This window comes from Ambystoma mexicanum, chromosome 6q (genome assembly GCF_040938575.1).
Source record: "Ambystoma mexicanum isolate Mex_15411 chromosome 6q, UKY_AmexF1_1, whole genome shotgun sequence".
NCBI lineage: Eukaryota > Metazoa > Chordata > Amphibia > Caudata > Ambystomatidae > Ambystoma > Ambystoma mexicanum.
Window position 1 is genome coordinate 244,118,033 of NC_090937.1, and position 20,779 is coordinate 244,138,811.

Genomic DNA, 20,779 nt, shown 5'->3' on the forward strand with positions numbered 1-20,779 from the left:
TATGGCTCCCCTTATGTCCTCTTCCGTGATCAGGGTTGATCTTTGGCCCATGTATTCGAAAGTCAGGGAGAAGGGGTAGCCCCATCTGTAGCGCACTCCCTTTTCCTTAAGCACCTGTGTGAGAGGGCGGCACATCCTACGCCTGGCCAGCGTGTAGGCGGAGAGGTCTTGGTATATCGAGACTTGCGCGTTGTTATAAGTGATTTCCCTAGCCTTTCTGGCCTCCTCCAACACCTTCGTCTTCTCTGAGTAGTAGTGAAACCGGACCAGAATCGACCGGGGGGCCCCGGCCCTGCCCCCCGCCCTGTGCACTCTGTCAAAAGTTGGCTCGGTTGTCATTTCCTCCGTGAACAGGAGAGTAATGATGTCTCGTACTGCTCGGGTGACGTCCCTCTCCGTTTCCCCCTTTATTTCGGGCACCCCAAAGATTCTGAGGTTGTTCCTCCTCTCCCTGTTTTCGAAATCGTCCATCTGCCGGGCCCTCTCCTCGTCCCTCCTCTCCAGGGCTTCCAACCTCATGCTATATTGTATGTCTTGGACTGCTATGGAGGATTGGTTGGACTCGACCTGTAGGAGCCTGTCCTCAATCTTGTCCACCCTCTGGTCCATTTTTTCAAATTTTTGGGCAATGTCGGAGCGCATGTCCCTTATTTCCTGTAGGATCGAGGCAAAGCCCCTTTCCATTGCCGCCGAGGAGGGGGAAGCTTCCCCCGATTGGGCCATGATTCCTTCGCGGGTTAAGCCTTTGTCACCTCTTTCAACCCCCCGGAAGCGGTATCTCTGCAAGGCTTCCCTCCAGCTCATGTGGTTCTTCCCTGTTTCCTGTCGTCTAGGTCCCCGACGGGGGGCGGGGGGTCCCCTACTGGCCCGTTCTTCCTTGCTTGGGTTGTGAGCTCCACAGGTGACCCAAATGGGGGGGCAAAGTCCGGGGGGGCGGGCACACGCCCCACCTGTTCTCAGGCGGGGGCCTCACACCCTTTTCAAGTGCCTCGTGGTCTTCTGGGGCCTCCTCCGGTCTCCTGGGGTGGGGTGGATCAAGGGGGCCCAACCTTCCAATCCAAATAAGGGGGGGGGACGTTGTGGTCGCTTTGTGAGTCCTGGGGGGGGCACCCCCGGGCGGGCACACGCCCCACCAACTGCTGGTGGGGGCCTCTCACCCTGGTCGCCCCCGCCTCGGGCCTTGTTGTCTCCGGGGTGGGGGGGGGACTCGTCCACAGACCCCGCCTTTGGTCTTTTTGTTTTTGGGGTTCCGCCCCGCTCGGGGCGCTCACCTGTGGGGGGGCGAGCCCCAGCCCGCCGGGGCTCCCCTTGCTTTGCTGTGCTGTGCTGGGCTCCGGCGCTGGTGACCCCCGAGGGTGAGGGGGGGAAGCTGCCCCACTCCTATCTTTCACTCCCGGGTGGGGGAGGGCTCCGAGTCCCCGGGGGCACCGCTCCAGGCCCCCGGGTGCCGCCTCCTCCGCTGACCTGGTCTACGCTGTCGGGGGGGGCCGCCCCGCTCCTTCTCTTCACTTTCGGGGGGGGGGGTGGATGCCGATTCCCGGGAGCCCTGCTCCGATCCCCCTGATGGTGCCTCCTCGCCGCGCGGGCCGCCCCGGCGCTCTTCGCTCTGGTCTGGGCCGCGGGGGGAGGGGCGGAGAGGGCCGCCCCACTGCCACGTCCCCGAAGTCCCAGGGGCTCGGACCTCGGCCGGGTCGTCTTCCGCACCCTGGGGGGGGGTGCTGGTGGGGGGAGTGAGGTTCCGTCGGGCTGGGGTGCCGTGTGCGCCCGGGGTGAGACCGCCCTGCTCGCGGTCCCGAGGCCGCTCCTCTCATGCTGCGTCTCCCGTTCTGGCGCCACGGGCTTCGTGCTCCGGCTCCCCGGGGAGCTCGCGCTCCGTTCTTTCTCTCGTTGGGGGGCCGAAGGGCGCCAAGTCAGTCACCCCAGTTGTGCTCGTGGGGGAGAATCGGGGGGGACTCAATACCGTGGGATACCCGGGCCTCGGCGGGAGCTATGCACTCAGGCAGCCATTGCCTGTGCGCCCCCTGGTGGCCTCTCTCAGGGGGCTTTTTCACTGAAAAGTGGGCCATGATACCCACTGTCCCTTCAAGATCATTGTTCAGTTCCAGAGTTCTATATTGGAGCATTCTGTAAGAGGTCCTTGGATGGCTGAAGTCCCTTTAAGTTGTAATTGATGCTCTGAAACACTTGTCTACGAGCACGATAGAAATAAAATATCAATATCAATACTCAATGGTTCCCGAACGGGTTGCATCTGAGGACTGGTGCACAAGGTATTGTACTAAGGTTTCCATCTTAAAATCTGAGCTTGTGGTCAGTCACATTTTTCTTAACGCAGGTGGAGTGGGAGAAGAGGAAGTCCCATGTGAAATGTACTTTTGGGGCATGGCCATTTTTTGGGAGTCGCTTGTTGTATGTGTTGTGCAAAAGAAAAAATTCAACTCCTTGTTGGAGCCGTTTTAAAAACATACAAAGATGGTGGTTTGGATACCTTTTATTGGACTAACTGAAAATAATACAGAGATGGAGCAAAGCATTTCAAAATCCCACTGACTTCGTCAGATGCTGCAGTGTGAAATGATTCGTAAAGACAAAGCTACAGCTGTTTGTTCTCAAAATGAAGGGAAAATTGACATTTTAAACTTCATTGGCTGAAGGAACGGGATGTCTGAAATAAGTCTGGAAACTGCAATCTTATCTAAAAGACCATAAGACTCCTGAAAGCAGGGACCACAAGGGTTTGAAAACAGTACACATTTCAATCTGTCGGGAAGTTGCATTTAACAAAAAAATTAAAAACAAATCATTTTCACATCTAACTGTTCAGTTGGGCCCAGGCAGTGTTAAAGGGTGCGTGTTACTTTGTTTTAGATTACTGATGTTATTTTAAAAGGCATGTTGAAATGATAGATTTAAAAACGCATAATTAAGAAACCGGGTCATTATTGCATTTTCAGCAGAGTCTAAAAATGTGTTCTACAGCTACCATGTAGTGTCAGAACAGTGTAGTGATTTCAGTTCAGCTGCTCATGTTTGCTTGCTGGCATGCAATGGGATGCTTGAAAATGTGCTCTTGAGGTTTAACTGGTGCCGTCTGCAATGTTACCTTGGTGTGCCTCAAGTTTAACAAAGGTTTCCTCACTTGCATACATGTGGCAATGCAAAATAAGTTATCCATTTTGAATGGTGCAATGCCCGCCATTATCTCAGCATGTCCCATGCTCTGTAATGGATCCCACCCATTTCAGATTAGGTGCCCAGGATTTCCATGGTCTCTGCCTTGTGCCCCTCACACATTAGAGTTCCTGAGCAGTAATGTCCAGCATTTGATGCTGAGAAATGATACTGGATGGTTGTCTTCTGGCTTTGTTCCGATGTCATTGCTGGACCTGGGTTTAAATGTGGCTATAGTGTGTCCTAAAACCTATATCTGTGTTCAGACAGTTATCTTTTAGGTGAAGCATCTTCGGGTTCTTGAGCTCTCACATCCTGGTGTGCTATCAGAGAGGCCACCTTTTTAAAAACATCACCAATAGATCCTGCAATGGGTTTACCTCCTGTGTCAAGTGTCGACCCTCTGTTTCGGTTTCTTGGTTTGAGATTGTGTCTATGTAGGTTCATCTACATAGCTCCTTTGGGAGCATTATTTGCATTGGTTGAGGTACACAACATTGGATGATCTACAGTTGTATGTCCCTTGTATCTGTATTGTACGGTTCTGCTGGGTTTCTATGGTAAAAGCAGTGCTGATGTGTTGGCATGTTTTTCATCTCTTGATGTTGCAACTGTACTTTCCAGGCCTCATTTGTTCTTGATCTAATGGAAATGCACTCCTGGTCCGATACTGTTAGGTTTCTCAGTTGTTTGTATGCAGTTAGGGAAGCTTCTTTGAAGATGTCTCTCAGTTGATCATCCCTGCTTAATATTGACTGTAGATTCTTAACAATCCTACTCAGTTGTGTTAGTGCTGGGTAGTAGGTGACAACTAGAGGAATTTGTTGTGTCTCTGCTGTGCCTGTATTGCTGTAGGTTCTCTCTGGGTATCTTTAATGCATGGTTGAATTCCCAGGCAATTTGTCTGGCAGTGACCCTTCTGCAAGGATAATGTTCAGAGTGTGGCAAGTTAGTTGTCCCATGTCTTCGTGTTGGAGCATATGCATTAATGTCCGATGGCCTGGCTGTTGATAACTGGCCTACCTATGTAGTTTAGGTGGAAACTTGCCCAGTGCAAGTATTTATTCTTGTCAGTGGCTTTCTTGTGTACAGATGTTTCTAGATGGCGGTCCCTTCCAAACGAGATAGTTGCATCCAGGAAATGTGTGCTCCGCTTGGCGTCTTCCATGGTGAACTTGATGCATTGGTGGAAGTCGGTGAGTCATCAAATTGTTTTCAATGTTTTCACCTTATTTCCAAATCAACAAAATGACATTAGAACACACATATGTTAGGGGTTTCAGGGGCGATTGTTGTGAGAACTCTTGTTCGAGGTTTGCCATGAAAAAGTTAGCATACTCCAGTGTCATTGTTGTGCCCATGGGTGTTCCGGTCATTTGTACAAAGTGTTTTCCATTCAAGGAGAAATTGTGTGTGCGCAAGTATGAATCTCATGAGATCTGTGATAGCTGTATTTGGTGTGCGTAGCTTGGTGTTTGCTTTTTTGCAAGAATTTCTGGCATGCAGTAATTCAATCTTCATGTGTAAGGTTTGAATAAAGTGTAGACGCATCCATCTTGGCCAGTGGTGCATCTGGTGGGATATAGTCTATTTTGTGTCCAACATCCAAAGGTTTTAGGATGGATAAAATATATCGAGGTACAGCTTTGGTCAATGTATTTACTCAAGATCTTGTGGATTTTTTGGAGAAAATAAAGTTGCAGCAGTTGGTTTGTTTGGTATTAGATGTTGGAGGTGGTGTAGGTGTTCCCCGGTGCCGTTTAACATGAGTTGGATTTGTTCCAGAGTTGTTTTTTTTTAATACACCATGGCGGGATCATCATTATGTTCCTGGTAATAGTTTTTGTAAAGAAGTTGTTTGTATGCATCCATTTTGAGCTTGTGTAACCGCACCACCTTTGTAAGCTGGTTTTATTAGTATTTCCTTGTTGGTATGGAGTGTTCTTACTGCCCTTCTCTCCTATGGGCTGAGGTTCTGTTTAGTCACCTGTTCAGTACGTCGGTTCTTACACGTTTTCTGAGAAGTCAATTTAGGTTTCAGGTTTTAAGCTATGGCCAAATGGCGGTCTCCACTTCACTCACTTTTTTATGCCATCATAATCTGGGGCAGCCTTTTGCTCATTGTTTTGCCCATGAAAGTATTCTTTGAGATGCACGCATTGTATGTAGTCTTCAATTTACCTGCAGAGTTGAATTTTGTCTAGTTCCTGGCTGGGGTAGAACGAACATTAAATGTATTGTGTGAATCCCATAAAAAGACGTTTCACTGTATAATGAACAGCTGTTCAGTATGGAGAACTTTACAGAATTGATCGCGCAAAGCCACCAAATGATGTCACTGAGCTTGCAAATTACTAGTAACATTGGCTCCATATTCATAAGTGCACATACTCTCTTCATGAATAAAAGTAGTTTGTGTCAAATTCAGTGTCTGTGCCATGTGCAAAACTGCAGGTGGATTCTCCACATATTGTGACCCATGAACTAAATGGAGAATTCCATCATGGACATCTGTCTATTCACTCTTTTCGTTACAGTGCTTTGGCACAAGTAACAGCATCCTTTTCTTAGACTGGAATCCACACGTGGACTGATGGTGTCTCCATACCCAATCTTTCTGCGGGAGTCCTTGGACTGTTTACATCAAAGGTAAACCATTCTCGATCTGAATAGCGTACGTTTCAGGGTCATCCCTTCACTCAAATACTAGGGGTAATGTAAGTGACACCCAAGCCCCAAGTGACCTCACGCAAAGTGACATCACGTGACCTTTGATCCTGACATGCCAGTGTTATCATGTGGCCTTGGACCCTCCCCTAATTTGGGGTGTGAAGTGCTATTTTAGTTTCCAACACTATGATCTAGTTAGTTTCTTTATATACCAACAAGCCTGTGTACATAAGTTACTGTAAATATGGTTGATTATACTATTGTTATATTGAGATAGTGATGTTATGCATTCAACCATTAACTTTAATTGTCCATTTAACTCAATCTGGCAAGAGTAAATAATCCAAGATAAGAAAATGCAAAAAACGAAATCCTATTGACGTGATCGAGGAGGGAATAACGCGAACAAAGCAGCATACATCTAACATGGGGGCAGTGATTCATGACAATATGAGTGTAAACCTAATCCAGTAGTCTCTGCATATGTTTTAATATTCTGGCCTGGAACTACTGCTGCGTCCCACGGGTCCCAAGCAGCAGCAGGGGAGCCAATCGATCCTAGCAGCAGATGCTAGCCCTGGCTACCCTCAGAGCTGCACAAGGTACAGAGTGCCTGCAAGGGGGCAAATGGATAATATTGGCAGGTAGTCGGATTCAATAGACCCGAGACCAGGGGGAGGGGGTAAATCTGATTGAGATCCTCGTGCTTATTGGGATGAGACCGGTGTTCTCATTCTTGCACTTATTGAGTGTTGCTTCCGATAGTGCCTTGGCTTCCTGAAATGTCGAGGTTTTTTTGGCCAGATAGTTGCCCTTGGTAAGGCCTGTGGACCAACGTAGTCGGATTTCTTCTAACTTGTGTTGACACTTTAAAGAGGGACAATGGTTCTGAAAATGTTGCTCAGGCACTGACATGACGATATCTACACGGAGACTGGTGGAATTAAGGTATAGGCTACTAGAAATATGGAATTTTGTATTAATCCCTTTCAAGGTTAATGCATGGAAAATATCCAAAATTTAAAACCGCATATGCTTGTTTTGATGGAGTGCCGTATCACCTTAACTTGGGGCAACCATGTAGAACCATGGTTTTGAGGTTTTTGGGTCTCTAGGACTCCTGCATCCATATTCTGCCAAATACTCGTATGTGAATGAGACCAATGACTGTAGTCAGGGTCGGATTGGCCCCTCGGTATTTCGGCCCGTGTCCGGGCCGAAATTGTCCCTAGGGAGTGGGGGCCGGTTTTTGGCCATGCCTGGGCCGGTTTGGAAGAAGAAAAAATGTAAAAAAGAAATATTTTTTTGTTCCTATTTTTTTTTTTCAAAAAGCCGTTCATCCTTCTTAGGTCGATAAATGAGTACCAACAAAGGTTGGGTGATATTGTATGCACATTTGTTCTGTAAAAAAGAGCTTAAGGTTAAGTAGTATACAATAACATATTATCATTTGGCCTTGGACGTCTGCTTGGATTCACAGTAATTTAGTGTACTTAGGAACAATGCTATTTGATGCCACTTTCTGTTTTGTCAAGGGGTGAAAGGTCGTGTTTCATTGCTTACCGGGATGTCACTTTGGGGTGGAGTCAAATGACATCACTTCCGGTGATGTCATCAGAGGTCAAGGGTCGTGAGGTGAGGGGTGGGCCACTTTTCTTTGAGTGACCCGGCCTATTTCTTGTCCCAGTACGACCCTGACTGTGCTGTTCTTGTTTTAGTGGTGAGCCAGAGGTTAGATCTCTTCAACAAGCTCATTATTAAATTGACAGCCTCACTTGATTTTTAGCATGCAAATGGCCAGACGTTCTCTAGTCTCAATGTGTGCATGTTGACTGTACTTGGGATATGGGCTGATGGTTTATTGCGTTCTTAGCATGCAGTTGAATTTGGGCGTGTCTACAGGTAAGTGATGCATGATGGCCAACCTTAACACAATGCGATAGTCCATGCAAATCAACCTGGAGCCGTAGAAAAGATGTGCCAACACATCTTTCTGTATCAAGCACATTACCTGTCCCCTAGTATGTTTTTTGTGATGTGTACTTCAAATGTTCACAGTGTTCATTTCTCCACTCACCTTTTTTGCAGAGAAGAAAGTGAGAGCGTGCTGACCCTGAAAGGCCTGACTCCAACAGGAATGCTACCCAGTGGTGTGCTCTCAGGAGGAAAACAAACATTGCAGAGCGGTAAGGAGCACGGTCTAAGTGCTAGGCGCTTTCCATGCTGTTGAATACGATGAGCCATTCTTAATTAAAGCCAGCAGCAGCCTTAACAATCTTTTTTTTTTAGAAAGCTCACACTGTGGAATGACACCACCAGTTAACAGTATTTTTTCTTTCTGGTGGATAAGGGGGGATAGCTTAGTTTCGATTATTTGTCTAAACCACAGAAGTTTCTTCAAGAAGTCCAGTTAAATTAAGCTTTTCTAGAAATAGAAGTAGACTTTTTATTCATGGGACACAGTGAATGCCAAGTTGTCTGTGCGTATTCTCAAATCTTATCCTGCCTGCCATCCAGAATTTCGATCTAAGCAAGCTAAGGCTGTCTGACAAGGCCCTGCTCTTTGAACTGTTAGAAATGAGAAATGTAAGAGTTGGATATTTTGTGGATTTTTAAGACCCTAGCCACAAATGATGGAACGGTCAAAGCTAGTCACACTACCAATTTCGTCTACAGGGTCTCCCAAACTAATTCTGCTGCTATATACAATATTCTCTTTGCATGCATACTAATACCTTGAATGTGGGAGCCAAGCGGATGCCATGCCACCAACACCCTTTTACCTTTGTTTGTTAAGCATTCTTGTCTGTTGTCATTAAAATGGTAGATATCTGCTGTCTTCTAGTGGAGTCGTGTCCTTTTTCGTTTTCTTAATATTTTTTAACTAGTTTTTTCCAATATACTAAGTCCTTTTATTCATTTCCCCTAAAGACTTCCCTTGTTATGCAACTAATTGCAATAATTGTATTCCAAACATATGACTCACGATTAACCACGTTTTAAAATACTACAGATCAAAATAAAGCCCAATGTGTATGCCGAAAAACCAATCCATATTTGATGCACTTCTGTTTAGTCTTTTAAAACCTTCCCAATGCATTTCTCGAATAGCTGTGACGGTGGCGATTAACTTGTTCCAACTACAGGTATTATTGTATCAAACAGTGGGCCATATGTTCAGTTGGAACAACCGCTCTGCCTAAGAGCAGTACAGTATTCTGTTTCTTAAAGTTGTGATAGTTTGAGACTTCTAATTCGTTCTCAAGCATAACGGCACACCACGAAATTGGAAAACCGTATTAGTGGCGTAGTTAAAGCTGCATCTGGTATGATTTTCTGAGTGCTGTGACTAAAATGTGCGTCTTGGCCACGTTTCTTAAGATTATTGGAGAGTCCCTTTGGAAACAGTGAAGGGAATGTTTATCTCGTGGAATATCTTAAGTTGGGCATCTCAGTCTTTTATGGAATGCATTGTCTGATAGCATCCCAACACACCAAGAACAGTTGTTGCTTTCAGACCGACTTCCAATAAAGTGGCAACTTTCCAGTTCTTTTTCTTGGGTTTGAAACCCTGTCTTCAATATTGAGCCCTTAGCTAATTCCTTTTGTCCCTCTGTTTTTATTAGTGTAGTACTGTTTGCATCACTTCCAGGAGAATCTGTTTCAGTTGAACAGATAGATTTAAAGAGAGAGGACCATCAGGTGTTCCTGTTTACCCATGTCTGGTTAAAGGCTCCAATCAAACACCAATTTGTCCAAGGTGAAAGTACAGCCAATAATTTTGTATAGTTTTAGTTTCAACTCTGCCATTAATGTTCAGTGCTTAAGTGTGTCCTCCTTAGTATTTTTTGGGGCTAGAAATTGCTTACATTTTGGCCGGGGTGAAGTGCAAAAGCAGGTCTCCTTTGGCACTATAGTTGGCGTTTATGCTAATCGGATGAGCTGAGCATTACTTGACAAAAAACCTGTTCGTGCAGGTTCCATTATGCTCTGTAACCAAAGGTCATTACTCTGGGTGTCACACTGTGTTTGATAAAAGGTTGTCAAGATTCACCAATAATTCGTGTGACTGAAGGTATATTTTCCTTTGGTATTTAGATTCAAATCGGAATGTGTTATGTGGTTCATAAATGTTGGTAACATTTATGAATAATATTGACACAGACTTGACAGGCACACATGTATCGTTTTCAGTCTTTCATTATAGAAGCAAGTCTGTCCTTTCAATAAAATCATGCAAGTGCCTTCTTTGGGAAATTGTAGATTAGAAATCATAGGATAAAAATGTTTAAGGATCCTGTGAATCAAACACTTGTTGAGCTACGTCATGGAAAGCATAACACTGGCAGGTTTAGTTGAGCTCTGGGTGACGCCTTTCTTGGCTGATGGTGCAGCAACCTTATCTACAGTTGAATCCTACATAGTTGTATAGAGAGTGAGGATCCTAGAGAGAGAGCCCATTTTCGGTACTGACCATTACTGTAATTTTGTAGTGGTCACCAGAGTTTGTGCAGAATAGCCTCTGCTGATTTTGCAATTGCATTGCAGAACAGACTGCCCAATTCTTTATTTAGATTCTAAAGGAGTGGGTTTCCACAGTATAGGATATCTGAGGCTAACATCTTCCCTTTAATCTTGCTAAGCTCCCCCTTTGTGTTTCCTTACCTGAATGAATCTATTTTCCGCTAGAGGAGGCTCAAATGAAATGTAGTGTAAAGTGACTTTGCAAAAGATATTTCTGTACAGTGTGCACTACTTCCGCCCCAAAAGTATGCGACAATCGTATTGTATGCAAAGCATGTTGCACGATGACAAGTGTTAATTCTGCTGGCATCAATCTACAGAAAAAATGCTCGGAAAATCCGACTGCTGCAATATTCTCACTAAACTCCTGTTTGTCAGTAACCAGCCATCCAATGATTCAGGTGCACAAACTACTATACATATGGCAGTGCTACAGTAGAAATATTAAATGTTACCCAAAGCCATCACCATATTCTCTGTAGGATTTCTTGACGGCAAACATAGGGCATAAAAAATATTATTTACATTGTTTGCATGGCCAAATCGGTTTTAAAACCTTTCAAACCGGCTGATTTTTTTATTGCAAATTTATTTTATGGTCCTGTCGACATTATCATTTTGGATGAGGGTAGTAACAGAATAGCACAGCTTCTTCAGAGTTTCAAGTTTCTTAAAAGAAATTGGGTACAGATCGTGCCCACCAATAGTAATGATTTGCAGTTGTTAACGAGGTTGTTAGTTGAAATTACATATTATGATTTTCCATAATCTTGAAATGGAAATAAGTTAAAACCTTCTTAAAATGCACACCAGGAGTTAAAGAATTCCACAAATTCATCAGCACATCTACCTTTTAATAGAATTAGCAGGAATATTTTAGGTATTTTAGAAGCTTGCAATAGCTAATTACATTTCTGAAATATGGTAAGGGCATTTGTAAAAAGTCTTCTTGGGTTCTTTGTAATTGTTGAGCAATTTCACATAAAAACAAGTCAGGATTGCTTTAAAATGTTTTTTGGAGTATGAGAAGTCGCAAAATATTTTTTATAGGAAGATATTATATTGTTAATGGCAGTAAGCGTTTTTAGGATTGTTGCAAGGTTTGCCAACTCTAACGTGTAGAAAAGAAGTGCATAGCTAGAAATCCACCTTCAAATAACATTGATAATTCCATTTGAGCATCTGCATAACCTATATGAGCTAGTTGGCAATCCATGGCTTTTTCCCCGGAATTGTTTCTTAATATGAGCATTTCGTGATTAAAGCATGCCTTTTGCTCGTGCCTGGGATAAAGAACATAATATTAGAGGTTCATCAGACTTTATGGGGAAACTCACATTTCCATTTCTTTGGGAGGCAGAAAAGGGCAGTCCACTCTATAGCAACAATAAAAAGAACCCTGTTAAATAATTTCATGTAAACAAAAGAAAACATCTTGCCTATACCATGTTTAGCAAGTTACACAAGTATACATACTAAGGTACCCTCATGATAACTGTGTATTTTTTTCTGAATCCAAATTCAGAATTCAAAGTCCAATGTAGTCCTCTAATGGGAATCTAGTCAAAAGTAGAGGGATTGGTCGGGTATCTGTAGCTGAACCAACTACTTGCTTTGCTTTCATAAAGTCACCTGCTGCATTCCAGAAATCTGCACTTTACATTTTGGAGGGAGGCAGCTGGAAACCTGATGCTTACCTATTCTTTTTTGGAACCTCATTTTAAAGGAGAGCAAGTGGTTCATCCCATTCAAGCACAGACCAGAGAATGATGGCTGTCTAGTATGTCCATGTGATCTGTGTAAATCTTTCTTTATTGAAATCAAATTTGCGAAACTGTATGTCACTGGTTCATATATTTGCAAACATATAATGTACTGTGCAGTGCAATCTAGTGTGCAAACGCGAGTATACTTAATCTGTTTTGTGTAGAATTCATTTTCTTCATACCAGCATTCAGCAAGTATAGTTACATCCGTGTATAAGCTCCTGTGCTGCTCATTGACATGTTCTTAGAGTTAAAATCCTTTGCTCATTTTTCTCATCCATTTTGCAACCCCTTTCTTCTCTTCAGCTACTGTTGAGGCTATTGAGGCTGACGAAGGTAATTTGGCCAGTCCCCTTTCTGTTGTTGTGCAGCAACAGAGAAGGGCTCTGCTGGGTGTATTCATTTGCTGTAGCTTGTATAGTGTGTGGGTGTTGGGCTAACAACTGTGGCTCGGTATTAACCAGTGTGCTTGCTTTAAAGGGGAAAATGATTCTTGCTTTTGCTGTTTTATTGGTGTTCTAACAGAAATTGCTTCATTAAATATTGTGTTTTAGCAACAAAACAAAAAACACGACATCGGTAAGGCAATTGTAATTACAAACTCATACATGCACAAGTCGTAAACTGGACTGCATTATCAAGACTAAATTCCTTTCCGGCTTTTCACAATTTTCATGAGCGTTTTGATGGAAGGGATTGATCACACAATTTAGAAAGGTGGATTCATGAATATACCAATTACAATGACGAGTAATGCTTCAATGCCTCTAAAATTAATCAACACTAAACATAAAACATTGTCTACAAGATGTTCATTACAGTTGACATTATCAAATGACATGCACGTTATCGTCATTTACAGTGCTCTACTTTACTTTGTGTTCTGGAAGCATTTACCGAACACAGTCATTTAAGACTAAAGGAAATTGTTCAAAGTACATCCAATTGCCTATTTCATAACCTTTGGTTCCTTAGTCAATCTTTGGACCCTATTGGGTTCTTAATATTAATTCAAAACCTTAATCCATATGCATTGTCATAAAGAATGAAGTTTGACCAGTTAAACATTCAGTTCCCCTTTAAAACAAAATCATCAGTTGTATTTTGATCTTGCAGAACAATGAACCATTCAGTAGCACAAATATTGAATTTGGTTTTGGTTTGGATTTCATTGTAATGTTTTAAAACCAAATTGTGGAAACAATGAGAGAAAATACAACTGTATCTAAATAGCAGCAATGTGTTGCTATTTATTTTGGAATCACCTATTCCTATTGGCAAAGTCTAACCTGCAGTGTGCATTCTTGTTGACAAGTTTGGCTGTTTTCTGTGATTTCTGTGAGTGTGTTGTGTTTAGTATACGATCGATGTAAATTGCTAATACTCATTGTCTGACTAGCAACTGCAGCAGAACGTCTCCATCCGGTATAGACTACCTTCTAAAAACAAATCTCAGTGCCCGTTCTGTGCTCCATGCTCCTGAGTGTGCTTTCTTGAGATGAACATTGGCCAATGCCATGATCTACATGAGCCTGTTAAAGGTTTAATTGTCCAATAAAAGTAGCAAACCCAAATTGTCCTTTGTAAACTAGGAATATGCAAACGTTAAATTTGAGGGTAGTATTTTAGTATAGAGGGAGACAGACAATTTTAGTTTATCAAAAGAAAACAAAATAGGCCACTCCATTATATTTGCTGGTGTATTTGCTCTTTTTTGCTTGCCTTGATCCCTTTGCAGCCTCCTTGGCTGATTAATTCCCCTACTGCGTTTTCAAGTTAACACTAAGAATTAGTCTTTTATTTTGTTCACTTTAACAAACACTTGAAAAGTCTGCTGCCAATTTGTTATGTTTTTGGTAGAATTAAAATGCTTGTGAGTGTTCAAATTAGTTAATCTAAGTCAAACCAAATGTTGCTGCACATGTTGACCTTGTGTGACAGAGGATCCTGCACGGCTCATTCTTACCTTTCATTAGAAGTAGTGCAACTCTGAACTGAAGAGCCTAAACCAGTTACCACATACAAGTGTTAAAACTGGATGTGCCCCTACAATTCCCGTACCAATAATTGGTCATCTAGATTTTCATAGTTTCAGTATAGGGTTCTCCATTGCTTTTAGCATTAAACTTTGTTTTTCCTCTAACCCTTTTCATTTATTTCCTAAAGTAGACTTGTTTTTGAGCATAGTACTTCAAAATTGCCTAAATCTATCAGGATTGAGGTTCGCACTAGATGTGAATTTTGAAAAGCTTAGGATAGCTAATTGACTGTAATGGTGGTTTTGTAATGGAAATGCTCAGTTCTCCGGAAGCAAATTTTACTTTAAAAATTCTCGTATCAAGTTTGTTCTCACTGATGACAATAGTTAATACCAATTTTAAAATGTGGCAAAGAAAACTGTCACCATTTTATTCTAGTCTAAAATGCTAAAGACTCCGTTTATTACCCCTGACACTACCTGAAAGTGATATGCTAAAATGGTACAACGCATGTGCTTTTAAAGTCCCAATGGCTTTCTATTGTCATTATCACATTCACACTGATATGTTAAGTAGCAGGTTTGGACTACATTTATATCAACACTGCAAACGTGTATACCTATAATCATTGATTGTGGCTGAATAAAGCATCAGCCACAGGAGATGCTCTGTTTTGCTCCCTTAATAAACATTCAAACATTGCCTAATTAACGGTCCTCAAAAAATTAAACCAACAATTTCTGTGCTGCTGCATTCACAATCTCATTCCAAATTCTAAAGGATTTGCAATATCTGCAAACCACATGTTATGTTAAATGTTTTTAAATCGCAATCTCTGCCCACTGGTGGGGGGCTGATATGGTACTGGGAGGAGCACTAAAAATCCTCTATCTGCTTGCATAATGGGAACGAAAATGGGCATTAAAAGAAAGATGCAAGTGATTGCTGTCTGTGGCAACATTCTTGATTGTCCTAAAACCAAGAAGATGGAAGCTTCGTGGGGAGCAATGTGTGGCAGTTTTGATGCCTGTATTGTAACTGATTGGCCATCTAGTTTCTCATATTTGTACTTGGGAATGAGGAGCACATTCTTTTTTTCTGATTGGAGACATTAATCTGATATGCATTGAGGACATTTGTATTGATAAATCTGGAACTTGCGTTGAAAGGCTTTGGGCAGAGTGATATAAATTGTGTTGAGATTCTGGGGAGCTGCCAGAGCACTGTTGTGATGATGTGTGTACTCCGTGGCCATTTTCAAGGAAACATTGCTGTAGTATTTTATATTCCTAGATGGATTTAGTTTACATAGTCTTAACTTGCTGAAATGTAGGCCTTAACCAAAGTAGCTTGGTGATGTAAAGCTAACTGGTTGAACAATCACTCTGGGTAGCTTTCAGGATTGAAAGCGGTTAATTGACTAGGCCTCTCCGATTTCCTAGTATGGTGTACTGGCTAGCACATTGGGCAGGCCAATGCATTCTAGTGACCAGACACCGTGAATTCAGTTTTTGCAGAATTTCATTTTAGTTTACTTGCATTCTTCCAATTTTGGACTTTGGTCATGCATTTAGAAAAGGTGTGTTTTGTTTTTTTTTTTTTTTTACTGCTGCCAAGCTTTAAGATGTCTTATTCCTTCACTTATAGAAATGCATCCAATGTAAATCGAGCAACTTGGCGAGAGGTTGTGCATAAAGATTGAATAGTAGAGTGGCAGTGATGGTGCCCGATCCCTAAGCGCATTGATTGTGAACAATTAGTAGAGCTCCCTATCCATTTCAAGGTCAAGTTGAGATCCAAAGTCTTTGAAATGGACTATTAAGTATGCCCGATCAACTGCATCAAATGCTGCTGATCGCTCAAGCCATATCGCAGCACATTGAGCAATAGTGTTTGCATTTCTCCTAATATCCACCACAGACGTTACTACCTTTTCAGTGCTCCTATTTGGGCTAAGGCCTACTTGAAATGGATCAAAGGATGGCATTTATATCAAAATGTTCTAGGTTGAATTAATGCAGGTCTAAACAGTTACTCCAAATTCATTTACTCAGGGTTTTTATCTTGTCCTCAGTGTCTATGGGACCCCATTAATATTAACATTGAAATGCAAAGTGATCAAACCAAATAGGTGTTTGCAGTGTGTTTATGGATTGGTGCTACATGATGATATCTAACGTATGACCTTGATTTTGTGTCAAACTGGGTGCTATCGTAATTGATTTAGGTATACAATTGTCATTATCTTGGTTTTAGCATTGTAAATGTGACCGGGCCTCAAACTAAATCTGTAATCCCTTAATTTCACACACAAAATTCCAATTAGCACATGGTGGACCATGACTAAATCAAAGAAGCATTTAATAGTAATTTGTAGAAAGTATTTATCCGGCATGTGCAAAGTTGTGATTTGGATTCGTTATGTGGATGCTTTGAACGGACTGTTACTTTGCCACCTATTTTATGCTGATCTATTGATTACATTTACTTTTAATTTAGTGGCAGGTGGTTAATACTGTTTGTTTCGATACGTTTCTGGCAACCAAAGAAGTCTATTTCTAGGTTTTCAATAGAATTGTGTAGATGCAGTTTATTTTTTACAGCTTGTCTATTGTTGATTTGTTGCACCCCCAGCACCGCTTTCTCATTGTGTTCAGAAGCCTTATTGGCTTGGGTGATTAGGCTGTGTAGTGCAAACAGATTTACTCCTTTTGAGGATGGTCCTCATTGGGAAGATAGTTCTGGCTTCGATGTGGTTAGATGCCAAAGAATCCCTTTTTGAAGAAGCAATCTTGCATTCAGAGCATGCATCGCCCTGAGCCCGAACAGGCACAGTTGAACCTGCCCTGGCCCTTCAATTGCACAGCTATGTAGTGCCTTCCTCCCTAAGGCTTCTAGGTAGAACTCCTATGACTAGGTTTCTCCAAAAAGAGGACAGCAGCTCTAAACATTTTGCGTCCATCTTGGAATGTAGGAAGTCTTAACCGTATTAGTGGAAAAAACTAAAACTGAGCCCAGGTGCCTCTTTGATCGAGATGGACCTATGAGAAACTGAAGTGGCTAATAAAAGTAAAAGAAAATACAAACACGGCTTGACAAACCCAAACCGCTAGATCCTATAACCAACCCAATGGGAAGACCAATAACTGCTTAATATAACACTAAGCAGGAATAGTATTGGTTAAAGTGCATCTGGAAGTTTTGCTGTTAAGTGTCATTCTGAAACCTGCAACTTTGTCATTACTGTAAACAAATGTCTGCCATGTGAACATGACACATGTTGTACTAAATTTCAGAAGAGCTGTCAACTTCAACTTTTAACTCCTTTTCGAACAGGGTGTCCCAGTGCTCTGCAGCAGTATGTGCTTTTGGTTACTCTGCAACATGAATGTTTCTGCCTTCTGACTTTTTGAGGCTTGGAAATCTTATGCGTTGTATCATTTTGGAATATTTCTTTCACCAAATCTCTGAAAAGTAAACCATTGAAGTACATCAATCATTAAATAATAGTCTTGTCCCTTGCTAGTATAGTATGCTTCCATTGTCTGCGAGGAACAGAAAACTGCTACTGCCAGCAACAATTCATATTACATTTCATAGTGTCATTCTTCAAAAATATCCTGCTTTCTGAACGTGCCTGTTCTGCAAATGTTTTATATAATACATTTTTCGAATTTTCAGGGGTTGTACGTAAGGTGGTTATTAAAACCATGTACCTCCTGATCGAACTTTAAAATGGCACCATTCTGGCACACCTTTTTGATGTGAAGTTCCAACAGAAGGTTGCTTAATTGTGCTGCTATTGTCAAGCAATTAAAAACGTTTAAAAAGCTAGGTTAGGTAATATTATTCCATATTCATCAATAAACGCAAAAACTAGTCTTCCTACCTATTTAAAATCTGTACATAAAATACATGTATTCAATTTCAACTCGCGCTAGGATGTCTTGAAGTTAATTGTTTTGGTTCTTTTTCTATGAAATCCCCAATACCTTTAAAAAACGTCTACACTTGACAGGCAGGCAGAAGGCTGAAAAATGCCTTTGTGGCAGTAGTTTCTACTTGCTAGGTTTCTGATCAGTCTCCAGCATTTGGCAAGTTTTTGAATATATTTGAGGGAAGTGAAACATTGCCTAGAATGATTGGCTGTTCTCAGGAAATGTTTCCGAGCATATTTAGGTACACAATCTCTTAGGTACAGTAATTTAGGATGCACTTTGAACTTATTTTTTAAAATAATTTCATTAGTAAATGTATTTATTGCCTTGAAATTACTGCAAATCAAGCGTTCCTTGCGTGGTAGGGATGGATATTGAACAACTATCAATGTTAGGATAACTTGTTGGCCCTAGTTAGTTTAAAAAAAAAATAATTGTATTCCCACCATTCTAAAACAAAGCAAGCAACACTGCTCAAGCAGCAAAACTCTTAAAATATTAGGTGTTAGCATCCAAAATATAAATGTCTTTCCTAAACGATTTCTTTATGTCAAGTGATCAGCTTTGTTCTATTTTGAGCTGAACGCTATGCATAACCAACAAATTCCAATGTGGCTTGGTTGTCAGACATTTAGTTTGCAAGAAACATTTGATGCTTACAAAGTTGTAGCATTTCCAAGTAAGGTACTTTTTCCTGTTGTCTTTTACTTAGTATAGCTTTGTCACAATAGTTTTGTTTGCAGTTAGTCACGTTATCTGTTCTGTAAAAATGCATTTCATTGTTTTTACTAACTTTTTCTTTTTGCATTTTCGCACATCTCTTGTTCAGCTATCAAAGGATTTTCGCCACAGCATAAGATCACTAGCTTCGAGGAGGCCAAAGGCTTAGACCGAATTAACGAAAGGATGCCACCCCGCAGAGATGCCTCGGCATCTGACACCAACCTTAACTCTCTCAACAAGGCCATCTCCTCAGAGACTAATGGCACTGACAGCAATGGCAGTAATAGCAGCAGTATTCAGTGACCACTTCTTGTTGATTTTTTTTTTTTAGCTGCAGGGCATGATGGGAATGCTGCACATCAGCAGTTGGATGTTCTTGCCTCTGGTAATAGCTACTTGCTCTGGGGGCCAGGTGTTGGGTTCAGTTTACAATATCATATAAAATGACATGGTAAACGATTTTTGGTGAGGGATAAACCCCTCATTTGGATATGCCTTTAATGCTTGTAGAAAATAAAAAGGAACGGTAATGCTGGTGTATATTGCAAAGTCGGAGGGAATGAACATGTTTTCCTACTGCATTGGGAACGTCTAGATATGTTACTAAAAGGCCTTTTATTATGTTACTGGACATACAGTAAATCTGTGTCTAATTTCTTACTAACTCTATTGTACGTTTACAGTTGCAGCACTAAACTACAGACAGCAAACCATTTTTAACATAATGATGTACAAACTAAAGAAGGACTATTTATTAATGATGTTTTGCTACTCTTGTCAGACGACTCAAAAATAAATTAGGCAGTACAAAAAAAAAGAATGTTGCAAATTTGTTCAGAATGCCAAAAAGGAAGTTTAATTTTGTACAGATTATGCTTACCTCAGGTTTCTTTAGTGTGCTTGAATGCCCTTGTTTCTAAATAACACTTAGCTTACTCATTTGGCATTGAGTATCCTTTTCTTTAAGTTTAAAAACTGGAATAATATTATCTATATTTTTTGTTCTATTGGGTTTTTTGGGGAGGGAGGGGGTTAATCAAGTCTTGGTTGTGGCTTGCTGAATTTAAATATTTATGAGTGGTGCATTTTTAAGTATAGTGAACAAGACACCATATTAAGTGCAGTGAAAAGCATCTATATTCTGTAAAAATCTGCCTATGCATGTTTTTTAAGACAAAAATGGCTGTATAGGCCTTTATGGGACTGTAATGCGCTTAGTGGTCTGACTTATACTGGAAATGTATGTATAACGGCATACTTTATATTCTCTAACAAAAAATAATGCTTAATGCCTTTGAAATTTTTTAATCAAAAAAGCTTTGAAAAAAATCTAAAGGGGAGAGAATTCTTAAACATTTTTAACATACGCTTGTCCGTGCACATATAGATGGTTAGCATGTATAGCAAACCTTGTGAAATTTAAATAATTTTATGGTTACATGTGAAATTAAATGCATGATAACTGTTAGTGTCATAAAGGTTTAGTCATTTTGTTCTGTTCTGTCATGTGCCACAAAACGTGTACTTTTTCACTTTTTTTCCCTTTGTATATCAGTTACGGGTTACTGGTCATTCTGAAAAAAATACAGTCCATGGATACTTTTTAACAATTGTATAAGTGCCCAAGTAATTCACTACAGCCTAAAGCCTTGCCTTTGTAATTTGACTTCTGAAATGTTGGCAACCGAAGCATGCACTTGTAACAATGAAAAAATCATTTTATATTACTACTCAATAAAATGTGCATGAAATTGTGAAGGTCTCAATCTCTTGCTCGCTGTAGCCTACATGGACACCCAGAGTACTTCCTCTTATGTTTCCTGCAGTGCTCCACACCGTCAACTGTTTTCTTACAGAAGCATGGTGTCACAGCTTTGTTGCTAATCTGTACTTCTATAAAACTATTTTTTGTCTTGTTTTCTCCCACATTTTGCTGCTCTCACATTTGACAGGAATACTCCAAGACATAACCCTGTGGTCGCTTGCAAAGTTAAAAATCGCTTTGTGA

General features: G+C 41.3%; 1 protein-coding gene across 4 annotated transcripts in view; it reads left to right on the plus strand.

The window, feature by feature from the left end:
- The window catches only part of PPP3CA (protein phosphatase 3 catalytic subunit alpha), a 1,568,629-nt gene extending 1,548,104 nt beyond the window's left edge, over window positions 1-20,525 (plus strand). The window contains exons 12-14 of one of the 4 annotated variants that reach the window (XM_069630707.1): window positions 7,930-8,027; window positions 12,438-12,467; window positions 18,878-20,525. In XM_069630707.1, coding sequence (XP_069486808.1) covers window positions 7,930-8,027; window positions 12,438-12,467; window positions 18,878-19,074 — 325 coding nt within the window. In that variant the 3' untranslated portion in view covers window positions 19,075-20,525. The remainder of the gene's footprint in view (window positions 1-7,929; window positions 8,028-12,437; window positions 12,468-18,877) is intronic. The other 3 variants (XM_069630705.1, XM_069630708.1, XM_069630706.1) reach the window with 3 other exon arrangements.
- Window positions 20,526-20,779: the final 254 nt, after the last annotated feature.